This window comes from Anopheles stephensi, chromosome 3 (genome assembly GCF_013141755.1).
Source record: "Anopheles stephensi strain Indian chromosome 3, UCI_ANSTEP_V1.0, whole genome shotgun sequence".
Taxonomy (NCBI): domain Eukaryota; kingdom Metazoa; phylum Arthropoda; class Insecta; order Diptera; family Culicidae; genus Anopheles; species Anopheles stephensi.
This window is the reverse complement of record NC_050203.1, coordinates 68062-86907: the sequence shown is the minus strand read 5'-3', so window position 1 is coordinate 86907 and position 18846 is coordinate 68062. Positions and strand designations below refer to the sequence as shown.

The 18846-nt window shown below is 40.1% G+C and overlaps 1 protein-coding gene across 1 annotated transcript in view; it reads right to left on the bottom strand.

Annotated features, from left to right (window-relative positions):
• LOC118508863 (serine-rich adhesin for platelets) overlaps window positions 1–18711 on the bottom strand; it is a 37674-nt gene extending 18963 nt beyond the window's left edge. Inside the window, 2 exon segments of the mRNA XM_036048623.1 lie at window positions 3710–3775; window positions 17738–18711. Of these exon segments, the coding sequence (XP_035904516.1) occupies window positions 3710–3775; window positions 17738–17768 (97 nt within the window). The 5' untranslated portion in view covers window positions 17769–18711.
• Window positions 18712–18846: the final 135 nt, after the last annotated feature.

Here is an 18846-nt window from a genome sequence, read left to right as displayed (position 1 = left end):
CTGTAGGAAAGAGCAGGAGCAACACACTTTTCGGTCTCTGTTTCCACAAGTGAAACGAGAAAAGAGTATTAAACAGCTAGAACGAATACTTGAATTGAGTTTTATTTTACGACAAACGTGTGGAATTCTTCTTTGTAACTGATAGGACATTAATCGAATCGTATTTAAAAGCATTTTGATATTAAGTTCTTACCTATAAAATGTTATTCACCCCAATATGTTTTATCTTCATATACTCCTCTACATATACTATATATTTACAAATTATCGACAATAACGATCATTATCGACCTACTTTTAAATACCCACAGCACTAAAGACACATATTAACACACAAATGAACTCGTCACACAACGATAGCAATGATTCAAAACGCGATCTTGACCGATAGAGCGCCAAACAACGGCCCCTAAAGGAAAACATCAATCACTCGGAGCTGCAGAACACGCGAGAACCCTCCGATAGCTACTCTATCGCGCACTAGCGGGCTGTACACGGTGTGGGGCCGACTAAAGAGGTAGAAGATACCACCACCACACGAACAAACCCGCTTGCTCATCCGCTCGGATTTGATAAGACTGAAAAGCGTTGCTTCTGCTGCAGCTGCACGTTCGCAATTCGACTATCAAAACCGAAACCGAAAGAGCGAGATAAGGGAAAAGAGAGAACGAAAGACCGAGAGAGAAAACGAGAGAACAGAGAGAGAGAGAAATAGAAAGAGAGGAAGAGAAAGGGTTTACGCAAACATAACATCAACAATAACATTCAGCATGTCAACGTGCCCTATCACAGCTGATCGCACGAATATATGCACACTCGGTGAATGGGCTAAGGCTTTCGATAAAACGGGAGCAAACTCATTTCACACACGGGAAGTGGGGACACCCCCTATCCTTGCACCTTTATTCTGCCACCCCGAAAGGTTGTGTTCTCTTCGCCTGATCTATGCGCTGATACCCAATTGATAACATTACCGATAAAAAAATCGAATTTGAATGCTCAAAAATATTTAAAATCGAATTTTACGATGAGTTTAAATTATAACTTCCAATTGACTTAAGCGACGACAAGGACAGGCGGTCTAGATGGCGTATAATTCCTAATCCTTCGGCCACCGGACCGTCCCAGCAATGTATCTTGGGTATCGTTCAAGCAGATGTCAAAAATAATTATCTAACTATGAGAACTATGAGTAATTGGGCCAATCCAGTGGCCGAGGCGACAGTGATGCCGGTCTTTACAAGGCTAATCCGGGGTCCAAATCACATCAAGAAGCCTCCCTTCCGTACACAGGACTTGACTATCCAGAAACAGGTAACATCAAGTCACGGAAAGCCAGAAATGGTAGGCCAAGACGCCTAGAGATTGTATAGTGCCAAAGAAGAAAAAGCAGACGAGTCCCTTATTGCTCAATACTCGTTCATAAGGCCGATTAGCATACCACAAATACTATCATCCATATTCTCAGTTACAATACATATAAACCAAATTTATATCGATAGCACAAATTTGCTCTTTTTACAAAATCTGTTCCAAGCAAAGGACGCCCCCTCTACAATTGGTAACAATCAGAAGCATACTTTTGCTGTAAAAAATATATAGCTCATAGGCCGATCATAGTGAACTGCTAGAAAGCTGAACACGTTTTCGATCCCCCCCACAGAAAACCTAGTGTCATAAACGGATTTGTGCGTGCTACTTCCGTAGCATGTTCGCAGCAATGGCATTCGTTTTGCCAACTAGTCACAATGACGTTTTGATAGAAGTAGAAGAAGAAGAAGAACGATTGTGCACCTCTTAGGATAGGGTCATTTTTTATTTTTCTCCACTTCTTTATCACACCCCCTTTGTCCTCTTTTTTCTCTTTGCCATGGTTATTTTAAGGGAGGGGAGTTCTGTAGCGTTATCGCTAATTTAATTTACGCGCCTTCTGAGGGCAGTAGACATTTCTTTCTTTCCCATGCTCTTGTTTTTGCACAAATTACGTTGTTCCGTTATGTTCCCGTCGATCAAATGTGCCTGATTCAACAGGCAAACCCTGATAAGGATGTGCGTATATACTGAACAAGTATATTCAAGCTGCAAGATTAAATATCTAACGTTCGTACTTGAAATTATAGCTTGATTTTAAAGCTTTCGACTAATACACTGCGCGAAAGAGAGATGTAAAAAAATAAATAAATAAAAAATAAAAACAAATAAAGTAAATATTTGTTTTAGCTTTTTTTATAACACTTCATCGAGAACAGCCTCTGAAGTTCTGAGAAAAGTTAGAGGAATAAAACAAATCATTAAGAAGGTATCTCTTCAACAAAAATCTTTTAAAACACCTTCCAATCACACGCCAAAGACGTACAGTTCTTAACAAAAATCTACACGTGCGACCCCACAGTGATGCGTGAAAAGAGAAGCTATCTTGTTGTGCATAAGATATAAGTGGATATTTGATGAAAATTATTGAACTATAAGAGAACAGAGACCTTCATATGTGAATAATTTCAAAGACAAATGGTCAAAAGATGTGGGAGGCATATCCTGTCAAATAACAAACACTTGAGCGACCTCGGAATATCGATCCTGAAGCTGAACTTCAATATTGCCGAAAAAAATATTTCCTCTTCGGATGAATGTGAATATGTGGATTTTTTAAGAACTGATGTTCAATCTTGATAGTTCACATAATTGGTAACACTTTTGGCAAGAGCTGAAGAACCCGATTCTGATATGTGTTTTAGCATTGATGCTGCTAAACTGAAAATTTGTGGAGCTTCCTTATTTAAAGGACAGCTTCCATTGGCATGAATCTGAACAAGACTGTAGTCGGAAGAATTTAAATGTTAGAAATAGACGACCATGGCACAGATCTGTGAACCTTAATTTCAACCTTCCTCATCGAATTTATGAAACCAACAATAAAGTAGACAACTTTAACATGCTGCTGTAAGGTATTACCCATAAATGCTGAGAACTGATTGAGCTTTGTTGCAAAGAAAAAATATTCTGACCACGAAATCATGGCATTTTACAATATGTTGATATATTTACTCATCAACTTACTTCTGATATCTTGTAAATGTAATATTGAAAGAGCAGAGCTGTTTATTGACTGAAAATATACCTTTAAAGCCGACGCGTTAAGAGCTGCTTATTGGCAAATATGTACGATTTTTCTTACTTGGAAAATAATCAAGGACGATTTATCTTTTTCGGCAATAGAATAATTGAGAGAGTGTTTTATCTGTTGTTTAGATAACCATAAACAACAGCTTATTAACTGTATGCATCGCCAAACCCATCACATTTTACAAATTATTATATCTGCATCCTAACGGTGGATGTTCGATTACTAGTTTAGCAGATGAACTAACTATCAAGAAAGCTGATTGAACTGCGCTTGTAATAATTATTACCGAAGACGACATGGGTAACCTTTTTTTTCAACAAATTGAGTTTGGCGAAGGTAATCATCACAAAGACAACTAAGAATATGAACAGGATTGCAATTAACAAAATCTCTCACTATTTTTCCGAACGACCATTGCCATGCCATTACTGACTTACTAGACTTAACAATACCACGTAGATGGAAAGTCGGGAGACTACGAGGGAGACCGTCCGAATGGGATTTGATCTTCAGTCCTGCCGTGTGAAGACCGACACCGTTGTCGCCTCTAACGAAATAAAAACAAAAAATAAGAAAATATTTTACCTTTCATTTTGGCATCCTTTTTTTCGACTTGTTTAATGTCCGAACTACTTTTTCTGCCAGCAGCTTCTGCAAAAAAAAAAACACACACACACACATAAAAGATGGTTATTTAAAGACATGAATTTATGTAAAGTTTTAAAATTGTTTGCAGACAAATTGCAAAAGAACTCCATTTTTTTACATATTAAAGAACATCATAAAAAGAAATAACCAACGATAATGAAAACAATTTACAGCTAGAAGCGTAGGTACGAATTTAACTAATTTGAAACAAAAATTAATTAAAAGCAAGAAGAATGTGAAATAGGCTATTCACCCGACGCTAATCATCACACACCTTACGGATTGAATTTGTTTTGGTAAATTCCCTTTCCGATATGAAAAAATGATTATCTAGTTTGTAGTATGTTGTAGTACCGCGCATTTACACCATTCAACCACTCGTCATTTGTATCCCCTACCTTCTTGCATGGTGCAACAGATGAGCGAATATTCCTCTGTAACCGTCTCACAGCAGCTGTGAGATTAGACGAGATGTGAGCAGTGAGCACGCGCGTGACAAAAAAATCTTCACTCGTGGGGCCAGGCCAAGCATTGCGTAGTACAAGAACGTGTTTGGGATAGCCCCCTATCAGACAAGCACACAAACACGCTGTAGTTGGCCCCAGCATCTCGCATCCTTCCTCCACTGATGCTCGTCCTTCCTGTATTCGCGCCAATACAAGGAGATGTTCGTGGGCGATCATCATGATCAGAAACTCTGCTCATAGCACATTAACAATCGAGTGGTAAAGGGGAAGAGGTGTGGAGCACTACGCTCCATTCTTTTCATCCCTTAACCTCCTCCAGAAACCCACCCTTTCAATCAAGATCACCTTTCGTCTGACTTGCCTGTTGCGAGTCTCTCTCTCTTTCTCTTTCTCTTTCTCTTTCTCTCACTCTCACTCTCTCACTCTCTCACTCTCACTCTCTCTCTCTCGCTTTGTTGATTTCGTGTTGGTTTATATCATTTTTGCGCTCATTTCCACCTTGTTCTTTCTCGCTCCCTGTTTCTTTCGCTCTCCTGTAATGCCGAACCATCCCGAAAGAATCCCGATTCCGACCTAACTTCGTCTCCTCGTACTCTTCCTCCCACATCCATTCCAACAACGATAATGATTATGGCGACTGTTAGGCGGCGACCGTTCCGACGACGACGGTTGGCGACTGCGAGACGTCGACGGTCCAAGAGAATGGGTATGACCATTTCAGGCCGACACGGCATCCGCTTTTCTCCCTTGCTTCTTGCGCATCACTCTTCTCCTTCATACCCACAACCTGACTCAGCACAAAACGATCACTTGTCTGGTGTTGTGTTGTTTTTGCCGCTGTATTTCATCCTCTCCTTCATGTCATTTCGCCTGCTTTCCAACCCGCTTGCACATGCCTAAATCACACGTTGGTTGCAACGGCTGGACTTCGTTCGGTCTGACCAGTATTCTCATGTAAGGAAACTCTTAGCCGAAATCCAGTCTCTATCACTTGAAGATTTTTTGCATGTGGCCATGATCCTCTTGTCAAACTTTAAGTTTTTGTCCAGAAAAAGCGTTTTTTGTATAAAATGATAACATGAGAGCCTTTATTCTTATTGCTTTAATATTTTTGTTTTACATTATAATTTCGTTTTTTTTACCGAGCTTACCCGGGATAAATGCCCTTTCACGGTTTGGAGAAAGAAATGTCTCCAAACCATCGTGAATTGTATTAATTTTTGTAATTTAGTTTTAAGCAATACGACCAGGCAGTTCTTTGTGAATAAAAAAAAATCGTTTTAATATTTTTTATTACACATTTTGCACTAATGCGTCCTTGTTTATTGCTGTGTATGTATTGTTCGATAGTTCGTAAATGTAATTTATAAAGCATTTTAAATGATTGTAGATTTTTTTTTATTTTCTTGTAAGTTTTCATGTGGTGGTGGGGTTGTGTTTTTTCTGAATTTCCTTATGTTTAAGCTCGTTTTCAGAGCATAAATCAGAAAATAAATGCCCTTCTGCCTAACAGCCGAATAAAACATAAGAACATTCGATTTGTAAGGCTCTTTCACTTTTAGCTATCCTTACATCTCAGCATCATATATCCAATTTTGCACTTGAAAGAGTATACAAAACTTTAAACCAGTTAACCTACAGGACACGGAAGACAAAGTGGCATGTGAATCGGCTAAGGCCATTGAAAATGTATGAGGTATAGGAAATACGATAAGACGAAAGATTTTTTCCTTTATTTATAGGACTTTGGTTCTCATAATGTGACGACGATAGTGAGCAACAAATTTCCTCACTATTCCTCACGGGCATGAATGTTGTGTGGAAACAACAGTGGAAAGAGGTAATGTTTGCAAAAAGAAAGGAAAAAAAACATGGCCGAAATTCAAGACGCTCCCCCTGCGCACGTTTCCCGTAAGCGATTCAGAGCAATAACGAACATGAGCAACAAGCAGCACAATAGTGATGCCGCCTCCCAAACTAAGTAGAGAAAACTAAAGGAGACGGCGAAAATAAACTTACCGAAAGCGATTGAGAAGTAAAAACAGAACAAGCAGTAAAAAACACGTACTCAAAAAACAGCCGCGGAATCTCCTTCGAATGGACTCTGTCTGGTTCCCGTGCTGCCACTGAACGGCAGGTTGGCGCCAAAGCAAAAGAGCAAACTATCGATAGCAATATTTCTCATATTAGTGAGAACGAAAGGGAAAAAGAGAGGACACGCTCACCACCATAAACCATCATACAGCTACCTTCTTCAAAGATACAAAAGCCGCACACAATATGTTGATCCCGTGGGCTAAAGGGTTCGACGAAGCACAAGTTAAATGGCCCTAGACAGGCTTTCATACAGTGGAGGAGTAGGATGCAAGGATCAGGACAAAGAAATGCTGCTGCTACTTTGAGACACCTTTTTTCGTGATTTTCCTTCCACCGAAATGATCGTCCCATGTCCCAAGATGGGATGTTGAACCTTTTCCCTTATAAACCGTTTGCGACAGCCAAAGGGTTCTTGTATACACGGTGGACGTTTCACTTGTTTTTTCATTTTCGCACCTTCCTTGAGGTCGTTTAGCTCTTTTCTGGTTTGAGACTTGTGGTGCTCCTTTTCTGAACATGTTTTGACATCGGTGAACTCATATCGCATACGTGAATGGTTTCTGTCCGTCTATATTAGTATTGTGCCTAATAGGTAAGAGTGAGTGAATGATTTAAATCTTTCTAATGAATAAATTAAATCACCTCTTCTCAAAGAGTTTTTGACCTTTTTAGAGCTTCAAATCGCAAATAGCGGCGCCGGTCTTCACACGACTAGAACGGGAATCAAATCCTATCCGAACCGTACCCCCGTACTAAGGAATGATGGTCATGGTTTGATATGCCTGAAGAAGCAACCACAATGCATGCATTTTTTGCATCAGTGGCAATTTCAGAAACATAAATATGATTTGTGTCATGGAGGGTTAAATTATATAAACAGGTTTTCCAGGATTTCAATCATACATCGTAATCAGGCACAGCCAATCAACGATCAATCAACGTCACGCGCCTGAATGTTTTCACGAAATTTCACATAACCACCGTAAATATGTAATTTGGTATAATATGTTATATGTAAATTTAGTTGTTTGGCGGCTTGTTTTATTTTGATCTTCGGCTTTAAAATTATCTTCTTTTCGAACATAATTTAAAATGAATTAGATTGAACATCAGGAAGCGAGTTTGCCGTAGTGCGAGGTGAACACAATTCCTTTTTGCTGTCAAATAGCTTGCTGTCAAACAGGCGAGTTAAACGCGCCTCACGTATGGACCCATCCCCGAACATTCGGATAATTATTCCATTTACTCTTTCTTCCGTTTCACTTTATTATTAAAACTGAAAAAATCTTAACGCTTAAGTCGTTTCAACAAAGAAAATGGTGCATCAAAAGAAAAAACGACAAAATGCCTTCGATTGCGCCCGAGTAAATGCAGAGTTACTGCATTTCAGCAACTATGCGAAACCGCGCGTGCGATAGCAGGTGCTAAACCATCCGCGTTTTACAAGCACCGAGCCAAACTCCTTTCGTGTATGTTCGACCTTAGAAATAAAACTAAGGGTTCAAATAACATACCCAGCTAGGCGGCAGCACTCTGCCAATGTACCCTGTAGAACAGTTTTGGCTGTCAAATTGTACATTTCGTAGCCGCGGATGGGGGGAACATGACGGTGAGGTAACGCAGCAAATGTAAAAAAGCAAAAGCAATAGGCGAAAGCAAATTTAACGGTAAATTATAAGTGTAAATTAAGTATAAATATTAGTTAAGGGTATATATTGTTTTTTGATTTATTGTTTGATTGATTCCATAATAAATACTATTAAATGTTATATTTTCACAACATAAACTAGCTCGCCTTAAATCGGTAGAATATTAATACAAAAATCCACCCAAAGCTTCCGTATTAGTATTAGAGATATTTGAGAGCTGAATCTTGACATTTGATTGTGGGGGTCTCACCACTACACTCGATTAACTAGTAGTACCATCAACAACAGCACCTGGGCAAAACAAAAAATATAAATGATACAAAAATCTCCAAAATATAAATACTGCCATCCACACCAGCGGCCCATGGTGAGACATCTCATGAATCAGACATAAAATGGCATACAAGGAAAGGAGGCAAAGACTGAAAACGATGCTCCAGACCGGAGAGCGTTCAAAACAAACTAAAAGATTTCTTCCTTCGGCATCCCCACGCTTTTGAACATATCATCAACATTGCAGAGACCATTTTTGTCTTCAGTCGGCAAAGCAACTCTAAACCTTGCACAAACCGGCATTTGAGACCGGCGTCTTCTTGGCGGTGACGGAGTAACGCAACAAACAGACATGAAGATGAAAACAACGAGGTAACGCGCGTGCGGACGTGATCATGTGCGATCGAATTGTTGTTTAAAAGAAACAGCAAAAATGGCAGCAACATATAGCTTTTACAGAACCCACCGAACTGGTTTCTTCTTGGCGATCGACGGCTGGGACCGTACCGCCGAGAACCGACCATGATAACGACGAAAGAACGACTCGAACGGAAATGACGGTGGGGCGATTATTTGACTTCGTTTTGAACCTCGCCATCAGAGCCGGTCACTGCTTGATTTTGGGGTAAAAGTTACCAAGACTCGAAAACACAACCAAAACAAGCAAATCAAAACGATAAAAAAGATTCTACTTGCCTTCGTGAAGTAACGTTCTAAAACATAAAGCGTAAAATTAATGCTACGCTAAGCTTTTAAAAGATTTCAAATGCCATTTTATTTTTTAAATTTATGACCGCATGGCCTTGCATAAAACACATCTCTGGTCTAAAAACAACTGCCAACCCCTTTCAGTCTTTCATTCACCTTTAACGGTGAGTGTTAAGTATCAACAAATGACATGTTTAGCTATTTGATATTTATTTTATTTATTTTTTAACCAACCATACATACATGGATAAAAGAAAGCCGAAGTAAGACATTGTCATCATCAATATTATCGATGCTTTGAGCAACTGTTCAGAAAAAAAAACATATGGACTAACTCCACTATGGCACGAGTAAATCGATATCATTCTGACTTGTGTCTCCTACCCTGTAATACATACACACAGAAAATGACAGAAAACGGTAACTCATTTCCTAACGTACATCATCATCACAGGGTATCTGATGTAAGACGATGGTAGCAAGCGCATGTCTCACAATTAAGTTCCGTTAACAGAACACTGACTCACGCATACCTATGCACACTGACACACATACGACCCCAGACGCTAGTGAAGAGTTGAGGCACACTTTTTTTCACTAGGCCGTTCTTTACAAATAAAATAAAAGTTGAATAAATTCATTTTCTAGCAGGTTAAGACAGCTATGTATTCAAACATGACGGTGCGCAAATAGGCACTATCACAAGAACCATGACCACAACGAAGCTAACTTCTCAAATCGCAATATCTACACCGTTATCGTCTATCTTTAATTCTTATGTGGTATATATTAAAGAACGGAACGGAAGCAAAGAAGTATTCGTATGTGCGTATGTATATGCATAATGTATATTGCTTAGTAGTGGGATTCTGAAATTGCTTACACAGCTTTGATACGACCACAAGCAAATTCATACTGCCTGGCGTGTGGCCTGGCTTACTCCAGAGATAGACACGAACCAACAGAGCAACAACTACAAATACGTTGTCTTTTAGTATAATATCAACAGGTTCAATTTCATACATATTTTCACAGTTGTTATCTTTTTTATCGTTATCTTATTTGCAATTTTCTAATGACGCTCTAACGCTTTATTGTTACATGAGAAGGTATGATTCTTTAATAAAACCCCACGAAAATGCTTCGAGAGGCTGAAATTAAGGTCGATCGGTAGTTTTCGAACGAGTTTATAATAGAATATTGTGTGATTAAAGTAGACCAATATGAACACGTAAATACATATCCTGGCCGCTCCGGGGATGCATGTAGAATTACCCATTTTCCAGGGTAGATGGGACAGTCCTTGGCGACATCGTGGCGGGCTACCAAAAACGAAGCCGCATCGAAACAAAAGCCGACACAGCATACGTACAAACACTATAGAAAGAAATAACCGCTTCGAACACAGGATGCGAACATCGCATGGTGATACTGATGATACTCGCTCTATGATTTCCAACAAAAAATGAAAACTCAAAAAAAAACCGAATGGGTGTATGCTGCGCATAAGAAAACCATCGGTATCTCCAGCCTCGAAGACGGTTAAGAAATTATGAAACACGTGTATACGGCCAGCGGTAGAATAAGGAAAGATTTGAAGGCGAAAATACAAAGCATATATTGCTGTTTGCTGGAAAGTAGAAGTGGTTTGAGGAGGTGAGAAGGAATTCTGGACCTTCAACCCACCATACACAACAAAAACAACGACGGAAAAGGTCATCCCCCGATCCGGGCACGCAAAGAACGCCAAACTCTTACAAGAAGAAGAACGATCGACTGCGATGATGGCCTGAGAAGGCATGCCACTCACATCGCCATTCGATATGTATGAACGAAGGAGACAGATGAAGAGCAGCTTTGAGAGTCGAAAACAGACAGGGCAAAATGAGCACGATCTCACACAAGTGATCGTAGGAAGAAACGTTGTTAAAGTATCAAGACGCCATTCAGTCGCCAAGACAGAGAGGCAGAAAAGCATACCTACACTTTCTCACACGACGAGATGGAATGAATGCCGTCACGCGTCACGAGGAAACTCCCTGTGCATTAAACAAGAAATAGAAAAGGAAACCCCAGTGAAGAAACGACGAACTAAACACACACACACTAGCAAACGTCAACACTCGACCGGTTTTATGTTAAACGACCGGTGTAAAAGAATGTCTGTTGGGTGAAGGGGTGAAGGACAGAAAACGGGGTTGCTGTTGATTTCACGCAATACACCGTCGTACAGCAGCGGCTTCAGCCAATTCAACACAACATGCTCTAGAATCTCCCCTCCCCCCCAACTAACTTCATACTAATGCGAAAAATAACACACACCAGTACGCACACCGGCTACATCCACATAAGCGTATTTCGCGAAGAGCAGCTAAATAAAAGTTAACACAAGCACGCCACAAATGAGCAAGGTGCCAAAATCGTGATCTTGAAAATTCTCCGTACTACAATAAATGATAATGGTTATAATATTATGAACGATGTTATGAACACAGTATGTTGCTTGGATAACTATTCTAACTACCACTTTGCAGTATGTAATCGAAGCCGGGTAAATCTTTTGTTAATGAATCAAACTACTAGTCACTGCGTGTAAACTAAAGGACTCGCTAAACATAAGTGAAATTATTTCAAAGCCTTATTGAATTCCATCAAATTATGCACATGGCAAAGACCAAAACAATAACTACTAACAAAATGCGCGGGAGATTGTTCCCAAAAATTGAAAGGAGGAAACAAAAACGGAACCGGTTTCTACAGCAAATAAGTGGTTGCCTGCTTCCGGTCGATTGATCCATTCCACCTGCTCCACTGTCACTGCATCGCCACCCATCTATCTGCGTTCTTTTCATTCGCGTTTCAACCGTAACACAAACATTACATTGAAAAATAATAAATTAATATGATTCATCATCACTCGCGGAATGAATTTTTTAAATCACCGAAAGCGTTTTGTTTTTTTAATAACCAAGTGAATTTAGCTGAAATTTTGATGCTAAATCATTTGGCATACGTCAGTACAAAGTTAATAGCTTAGGTCTCCTGCTCGTTTGCAGTATTATGTCAATTACTTATTTAAGAGATTACACAATACTGCTGGAAAAGCATATCAATTCGCGAGCCAATATCAGCAATATAACATCGAAGCCCGGAAAAAATTAACAGCGCCTGTAGACCTGACGATCTCAATTGAAGAAAATGGCTGCAACCTGCAAGCAGCATTAATGCTGCTATCCAGCCTGAGAAGAATTAAGAAGGAATACATACAGATATTGGCAGATAAATAATAAAAGTTATAGTATTCACACGGCAGGAACAAAAACCAAATCCCATCCATACCGCGCTAGGAAGCTTGCAACTCGGAACGTAGAGACGTCCCAAACTCAGGTAGCTAACACAAAATATTCCTTTACAGTACGGAATCCAATCCCAACACAGATCGTTGGTACAATAATTCAATCAAACCAGCACCGCAGAGAATATCAAGTTCAACAGTGTTAAGACTCTTGATACGTTTAGATCATCGGATGGAAAATGTTGGGCTTGGCTGTAACGACGATGGCTGCTATATCTGGCCGACGTGAAATCATGACAACCATGTGCATATTTTGGCGCCCAGAAATGGCCAGGAGAAGCTCTTGCTCAATGCTGTTATAGTGGACAAATATTCGTTTTTACATTAGTTTGCTTAATACGTCATAATTTGCAGAACGCAACAGAAGAATCAGTTTCGTTGTAAGTATGTATTGATTATTGTTATCTTTTTTGTTGATATTTCTACATGTGAGATAAATGAACAATTAATTTTGTCAACAAAAGTTAAATGCAACTTTCGCGATTTCATTTCAACAAAGACAAATCTACTTCTAACATCTATCTCAATAAACGCTATTGAAATTCATTTTTTATTGTTTTCAGAAATAAATATCAGCATTATATGTTTTCAGCGCATATTTTCGCAGATCACAGCCCTTTGTGGAGTGTATGTATACCACGGAATTCCATTGCGTTGCCCTGTAATCGGACCAAACTGACTAGTCACATAAAATAATGTGTGATTCATTTAAGCAAACGCAAAAAAGACAACTGAGTTAAAATGTAATACATCCGTTGGCATTTCGAGTGCTGAGCATTAACAAGTGTTGCAATATTCTGTAATGGACTACGGTTCACACACAGGGAATTTTTTTTCCATGCGTTGTATAAACACACAAAGAAACATCATCATCGTCATTATATTCTCAGTCCAAAATCGCTTCAAGGTAAGAAATCTGTCGTTCTTTCCGTAACGTGCGCGTTCCTTGAACGACCGGGAGCCAACTAACCCACCAAAATTCCAAAAGATTTTGGGTTTGGATTCATCATCTTTGCGCAATCGCTGACGCCATCGCAACAATAACAAGAAGAGAAATGTGAAAAAGAGCATCTTTCACCGAAGGAAAATCCTACCATCGCCTACAAAGGAAGGCTGCGGAGATGTTTTCCACCCATCAATGTAAGTTGAATGGATTTTCTTGATTTAAGTTCAGTCAGCAAAGTATATAAAATCATGTGACGAACGACGGCTGTTCTGTTTTGTTTGTTTATTGTCTTTTTTATTCTGTCTTTTTAAAAATGGATCAAAGCATATTTATTAACGCATGCTGCCCTCCTGCACCCTATTTCACTTGTCGCAATACAGTTCACATACAATACAGATTAAGCTCAGAGCGAGTTACTGAAATTGAGGAGAAATATTCTCATGACTTTCTGGTGCAAAGACCTCCCATAATATATATTGAATGTATATTTTGGAATCGATTCAAACTCTGTAGTATTTATTACAATAATGGCTAACTGGGTGGGAAATTTACTCAATGCACATCAGAAAGACTTTAATGTTTCTGTTTTAGGCACATAACCTAAATAAATGATGATTTCAAATAGTATTTTTTAAATCACGCATAAACAAATTTCTTCTAAAAGTTGCATGTTTTCTCATCGGTCAAAGTAATATCTTGCGAAAACGAGTGTTATTTTAGAAATATTATTAATTTTCCGATATACGATATAGAACTTCGTTCCCTATGCAGTACAAAAACGATTTTGGAATATTAGCTTGAGTCCTCGGTACACACTACGCTAATGTGAGCAGAGAGCAAGAACAAGTACATGAAAGAATCCACTTGGTTTGCAACATTCTCGATTCATCACCCTGTTGCATATGGTATCCCCAAACATCCTTCACCTTTCTTCATTCAAGATTTCTCCCAACACAGCAAATGGGGTGTACGTTGTAGATAGCTCTCTGTAATCGCAAAATGTTGACGTCTTCGTCGTTCGTTCGCCCAATCCGCCGCATATTTAGCCGTGGTCGCTCAGTCGCTCTGGTGTCATGATTTATTTTTGTCCGAGGCTCGAGCACGTCCGCGAGAATAGGTTTGTCGATGGTTGGCAGACACCGTGAAGAGGAAAAAAGTGAGCGCGAGAGGGTGTAGGAAAATGAGACGAAAGTAAGGCAAACGCATCGAAAATTGTTCGCAACGACACTGGCATGTGTGCGTTGATCGCCGCAAGTAAAAACGAAACAGGCTTGAGCCTGCGATACCATCGAGAACAAGTGACTCCGAGAGAAAAAGACAGCGAGCCACCATGGAAGTATAAAAAAAGGACCGAGCAATGATACATTAAAAGCGAAAGAGACAAACGGAGAAAATACGAGAGGTATCAACAATGAATTCCACAGCACAGTAATCCTCCTTATGCGCCCACGTGCATCGCGGCCACACACCCCATTGTAGCAACGTAACTGGCCAGGGAAGACAGGCGCAGAAAAGGCACAGAGGCTGGCGTGCTTTTTTCCCATCGAACGACACTTTCTTGGGCTTCCCTCCGACACACAAGACACAATTACACACTAAAGAGAGCACACCAGCACACAGCGACCGTGTACTATGTGAAGGGTGTCTCTACCCGCTACCCTTGTTAAAACAACCATAAACAACGGAGCAAGCGAACAACACAGTTACTGTCTTACTCGCTCACACAGTGTCGCGCTTCATTCTCTTGTGCTTCAACGGCACAACACGGCTTCTCCGGATCAGACGTTTAGTATCGTGTGAAGTGTAGTATGTGTGTGTGCGTGTGTTTTTGCTCTGTGATGTTATGACGCTTCGCTCTTTCCCCCGGCATTACGTAAGGGGGATTCCCATACTATGAAAATAACGGCATACCCGGCAAAACGGCAAGGGCATGACGGCAACGAAACCGATCTCCCTCTTGTTGCTTCCTTTTTATTGTTGCGGATGTTTGCTAATGAGATGATGAGGATACGATTATGCAGGAGGTGCACGAGCACGCTTTTAGTGTAAGGAATGGTAAGATGACAAGCAAGCGAAAATTTGATAGTGTAATCAAAAAATGTAGTTAAGAAGTACTATTTTACATTTACATTCACACATTACATTTTAAATTATGCTCCAGAGCATGTCAGCATGGTGTGGCTCATTGTAATTCTTTTAAATATTACTGCTCAAGGACTTTGGTATAAATTAAAGAGAATTTATAAGCCATACGATCAGGCAGTTCCTTCCTGCTAAAAGTAATCGAAGAAACTATGCCAAATGGATACTTTTGGCAAAGGAATGCTTTGAAGCCAAAGCTCGCACGGTTCATTAACTTTCGACACATTGTATTTGGCGCCAACGCACCAACGACGGGCAAGACACGGTGTAAAACAAAAAAAAAGAAAAATCTTCGCCAGAAACTCGATTCCATTTGAAACACACACAGCAGGGATTCCCTTGTTGTTCTTGTTTACGTTTCATCCTGTTCGCATCCTGCACATCGGCACCAAAAACGGTTCCACTCAAGGGCGAATGAGAATTTTATGACAAGGAACCACCAAAGGCTCGTGGAGCTTGTTTGCCCCCGGCAAAGGTTGCATTCGGCCACGCAATACAATACTGGCCAGCGGATGAAAATGGCTACAGTAGTTGCATGCTTCAATCGTCTGATAGATAGGCCTACTTTTCGCAAGAACACCTAAACTTTCGCGATTCGTAGGATTAAATCGTTTCAGGGATAATAATAATAATTTTAACGGTAGATGGAAATATAGCTGGTTTTTGCATTTCCCCTTGTCTATCTCTCTCCTTTAATTTATCTCTCTTTCTCTCTCTCATCCTACGGATCACTGCAATGAACTCAAACACACTTACATTCCGCAGTGCAAGAATCGCGATGAGGTGGATGATTTTCAGACTGTGTTCAGTTCATACCGAGCACGGATGTGTGTTTGTTCGCTTTTCCACTGTCCCTTCATCCCGCACTGTATGCTGTTAGTTTCGTTTTGGGCAAATTTTCTTTAAATAGACATCTAATAAAAGCGCTGCTTATGGTAGAAGTATGGGTTCGAAGTATGAGTCCTATTTGCCTGCGAGGTGGTATAGTCGATGCCCTTCACTCCCACTCACATTAAACATTCCGAAGCCATTTTGGTCGACGCTATACCATTTGGTATCCGTGTCGTGCTACACTTCAAATGAGCATGTGTACAACGAGAACATAGTTGTGGCAAATATTTTCTTCTGTGTTCCCAAGGAAAAACGGAAGTGGAGATGGCTCCGCGCGTCTACCTCGCTTTGTCTGAAGGAAATGCGAAAATGCACGAATTCTCCCTCATTCTACTACCGCCTTGCTTTCGGAGGATTCCCCCGTGAAGTGTGGTACTGATTCCATTTGTTTTAGTTTATGTTGCTCTTTCACGCCCTCGCTCCATCACTGTTTCTCTGACACTCATTTGCTCTCTATCGCACTTTTACACTTTCTATATTTTTGCTCTCTTTCTATATTACTTTTTCCTCTGGTTAAAAAATCATATCAACCTTTCTCGCTTTGGTGGGTTTACTTTTTACTTAGATAGAGCGAGAAAGCTATTACAATTTTGTTGCCTTGTGTCGGCGCATATTTTCTTTATTCTGTTAGCGAGTATGTCATCGGTATAGCCTAACGCTATCAGCTGAATGGGCACACGGACTGTATTTTAAGCTATAATATGAGCTATAAGTGGTGGTCACCTGATAGGAATGTTTCCTCCCCCCGCAATGAGTAGTTCACCCCGGTAGCAATGAATGATGAATAAATAGCAGGCAGATTGTAAGTTAGGCGGCTTGGCTATTTTTCTCAGTGAAAATCTGTTTAAACATGCAACGAAGTTAATGTTGTGTTGATTTCTATGCAACCTGATGCACGTAGGGAAGGTTTCCTTCCCTCGACAATTACGATGATAGTGACACTAATGAGTATTTGTGTAAGATTGAAAGCGGTGCTTAGCCAAGGGTTGTCACCTTCGCATTGACCTTTACCTTGGAGGCAAATGTCAGCCAATTGGCCTAAAGATTCTATAAAATGAATACAAAAAAGGTTCCTGTTCCATCTTGGGTGAATTTTGTAGCCCTTCGACGCGTATATACATTAATTTCAGAGGAAAGAACACCCTTATGTAAACCTTGCAACAGTCTATTCAATTGAACGTGACCTGAAGTACCTGTCACTAGCCTGTGCTGTGTACCTGACATGAACAAAATGTCAAAATCATTAAGTGCAACAGAATAAAATTCTGAAACAAATATGTGTAATGCTTTGAGTGTTATCAACACTATTGTTCCAGTCGCATGCAAAGACCAGCATTTTCAGACAAGAAGCTGCTCCTGACCACGTCACCAACATCTTAGCTCAAAGGAGGATAAATGATCATGCTTTAAACGCGCAAAATTCCGATTGATACCTACTTGCTTTACCCGCTCCTTTCTTGCGTCCCATGTTGAAAAATGCTACGTCTCCTTGTGCTGTGTCTTCGCCTCCCTTGCACTTGCTTCCTTGTTGCACATGCACTTCTTGCCTCGGTCATAGAACAGAACAAACTCACCCGACTCTTTTCACATGCAGCTTCTTTTGCACATGCACACCCTTCAAACCACCAAACTTGCTAATTCACTTGGCACGAACTACACACTGCAGGAACTTGTGATCAGGTGTTATTCTATATCGCCTTGTATTTTCCATAATCAACAAATTAACATAAAAAGCCTTTGCATCAGCACATTCTTTTTTTATTTTCTACACTTTTGGCAACTTTGGGTGCTCTGATCACTATTCTATGTCGCCTTGTATTTTCCATAATCAACAAAATAACATAAGAAGCCTTTGCATCAGCACATTCTTTTTTTATTTTCTACACTTTTGGCAACTTTGGGTACTCTGATCACTTCCGGCAGTAATTATTAAAAACTACCTGCAAAAAGCTCACATATTCAAACAACAGCCACCACACAACACACATATACACGGTATACACGGTTTATTTCTTTCTTTCTCTCACTCTCTTTTTATCTCTCTCACACTTTTCCTTTCTCTTTCAGTACACTACGCGATATGTAGGATGCACGGTGTTTCGTTTTCTCTTAACACTGCTCAAAAAGCACGCTGATTTCGCCTCGAGATTCTATTCTATCGTTTATCTTCGCAATTTACCTTTCAATTTTCCAAAACTGTCGTTTTTAGGTGGAAAATATTTCAACAACGCAACACACTCGAATACAAGCGCGGACAACCGATGGAAAACTAATCTCACGCCCAAGCTCTTAACACATGTGGAGCTAGACACACACGGAACGGATCGTCCGTAAACGTCTCCGTTCCACAAGTAAGTGCGCCACCTTTTTTACGAGAGTTCAGCTAGAGCGTCTAGCTATCTTCGTGAGCAAACCGAAGTCAGTTCACCAACCAGACCTTTAGTGTGAAAGAGATGGCCTGTTGAACCGTGAGTGCAAGCCCTAGAGGTAAATTAATGTTTTTCTCTGCTAAGCGTAGATTGCAACATTTTAACTAAAACGGCAAA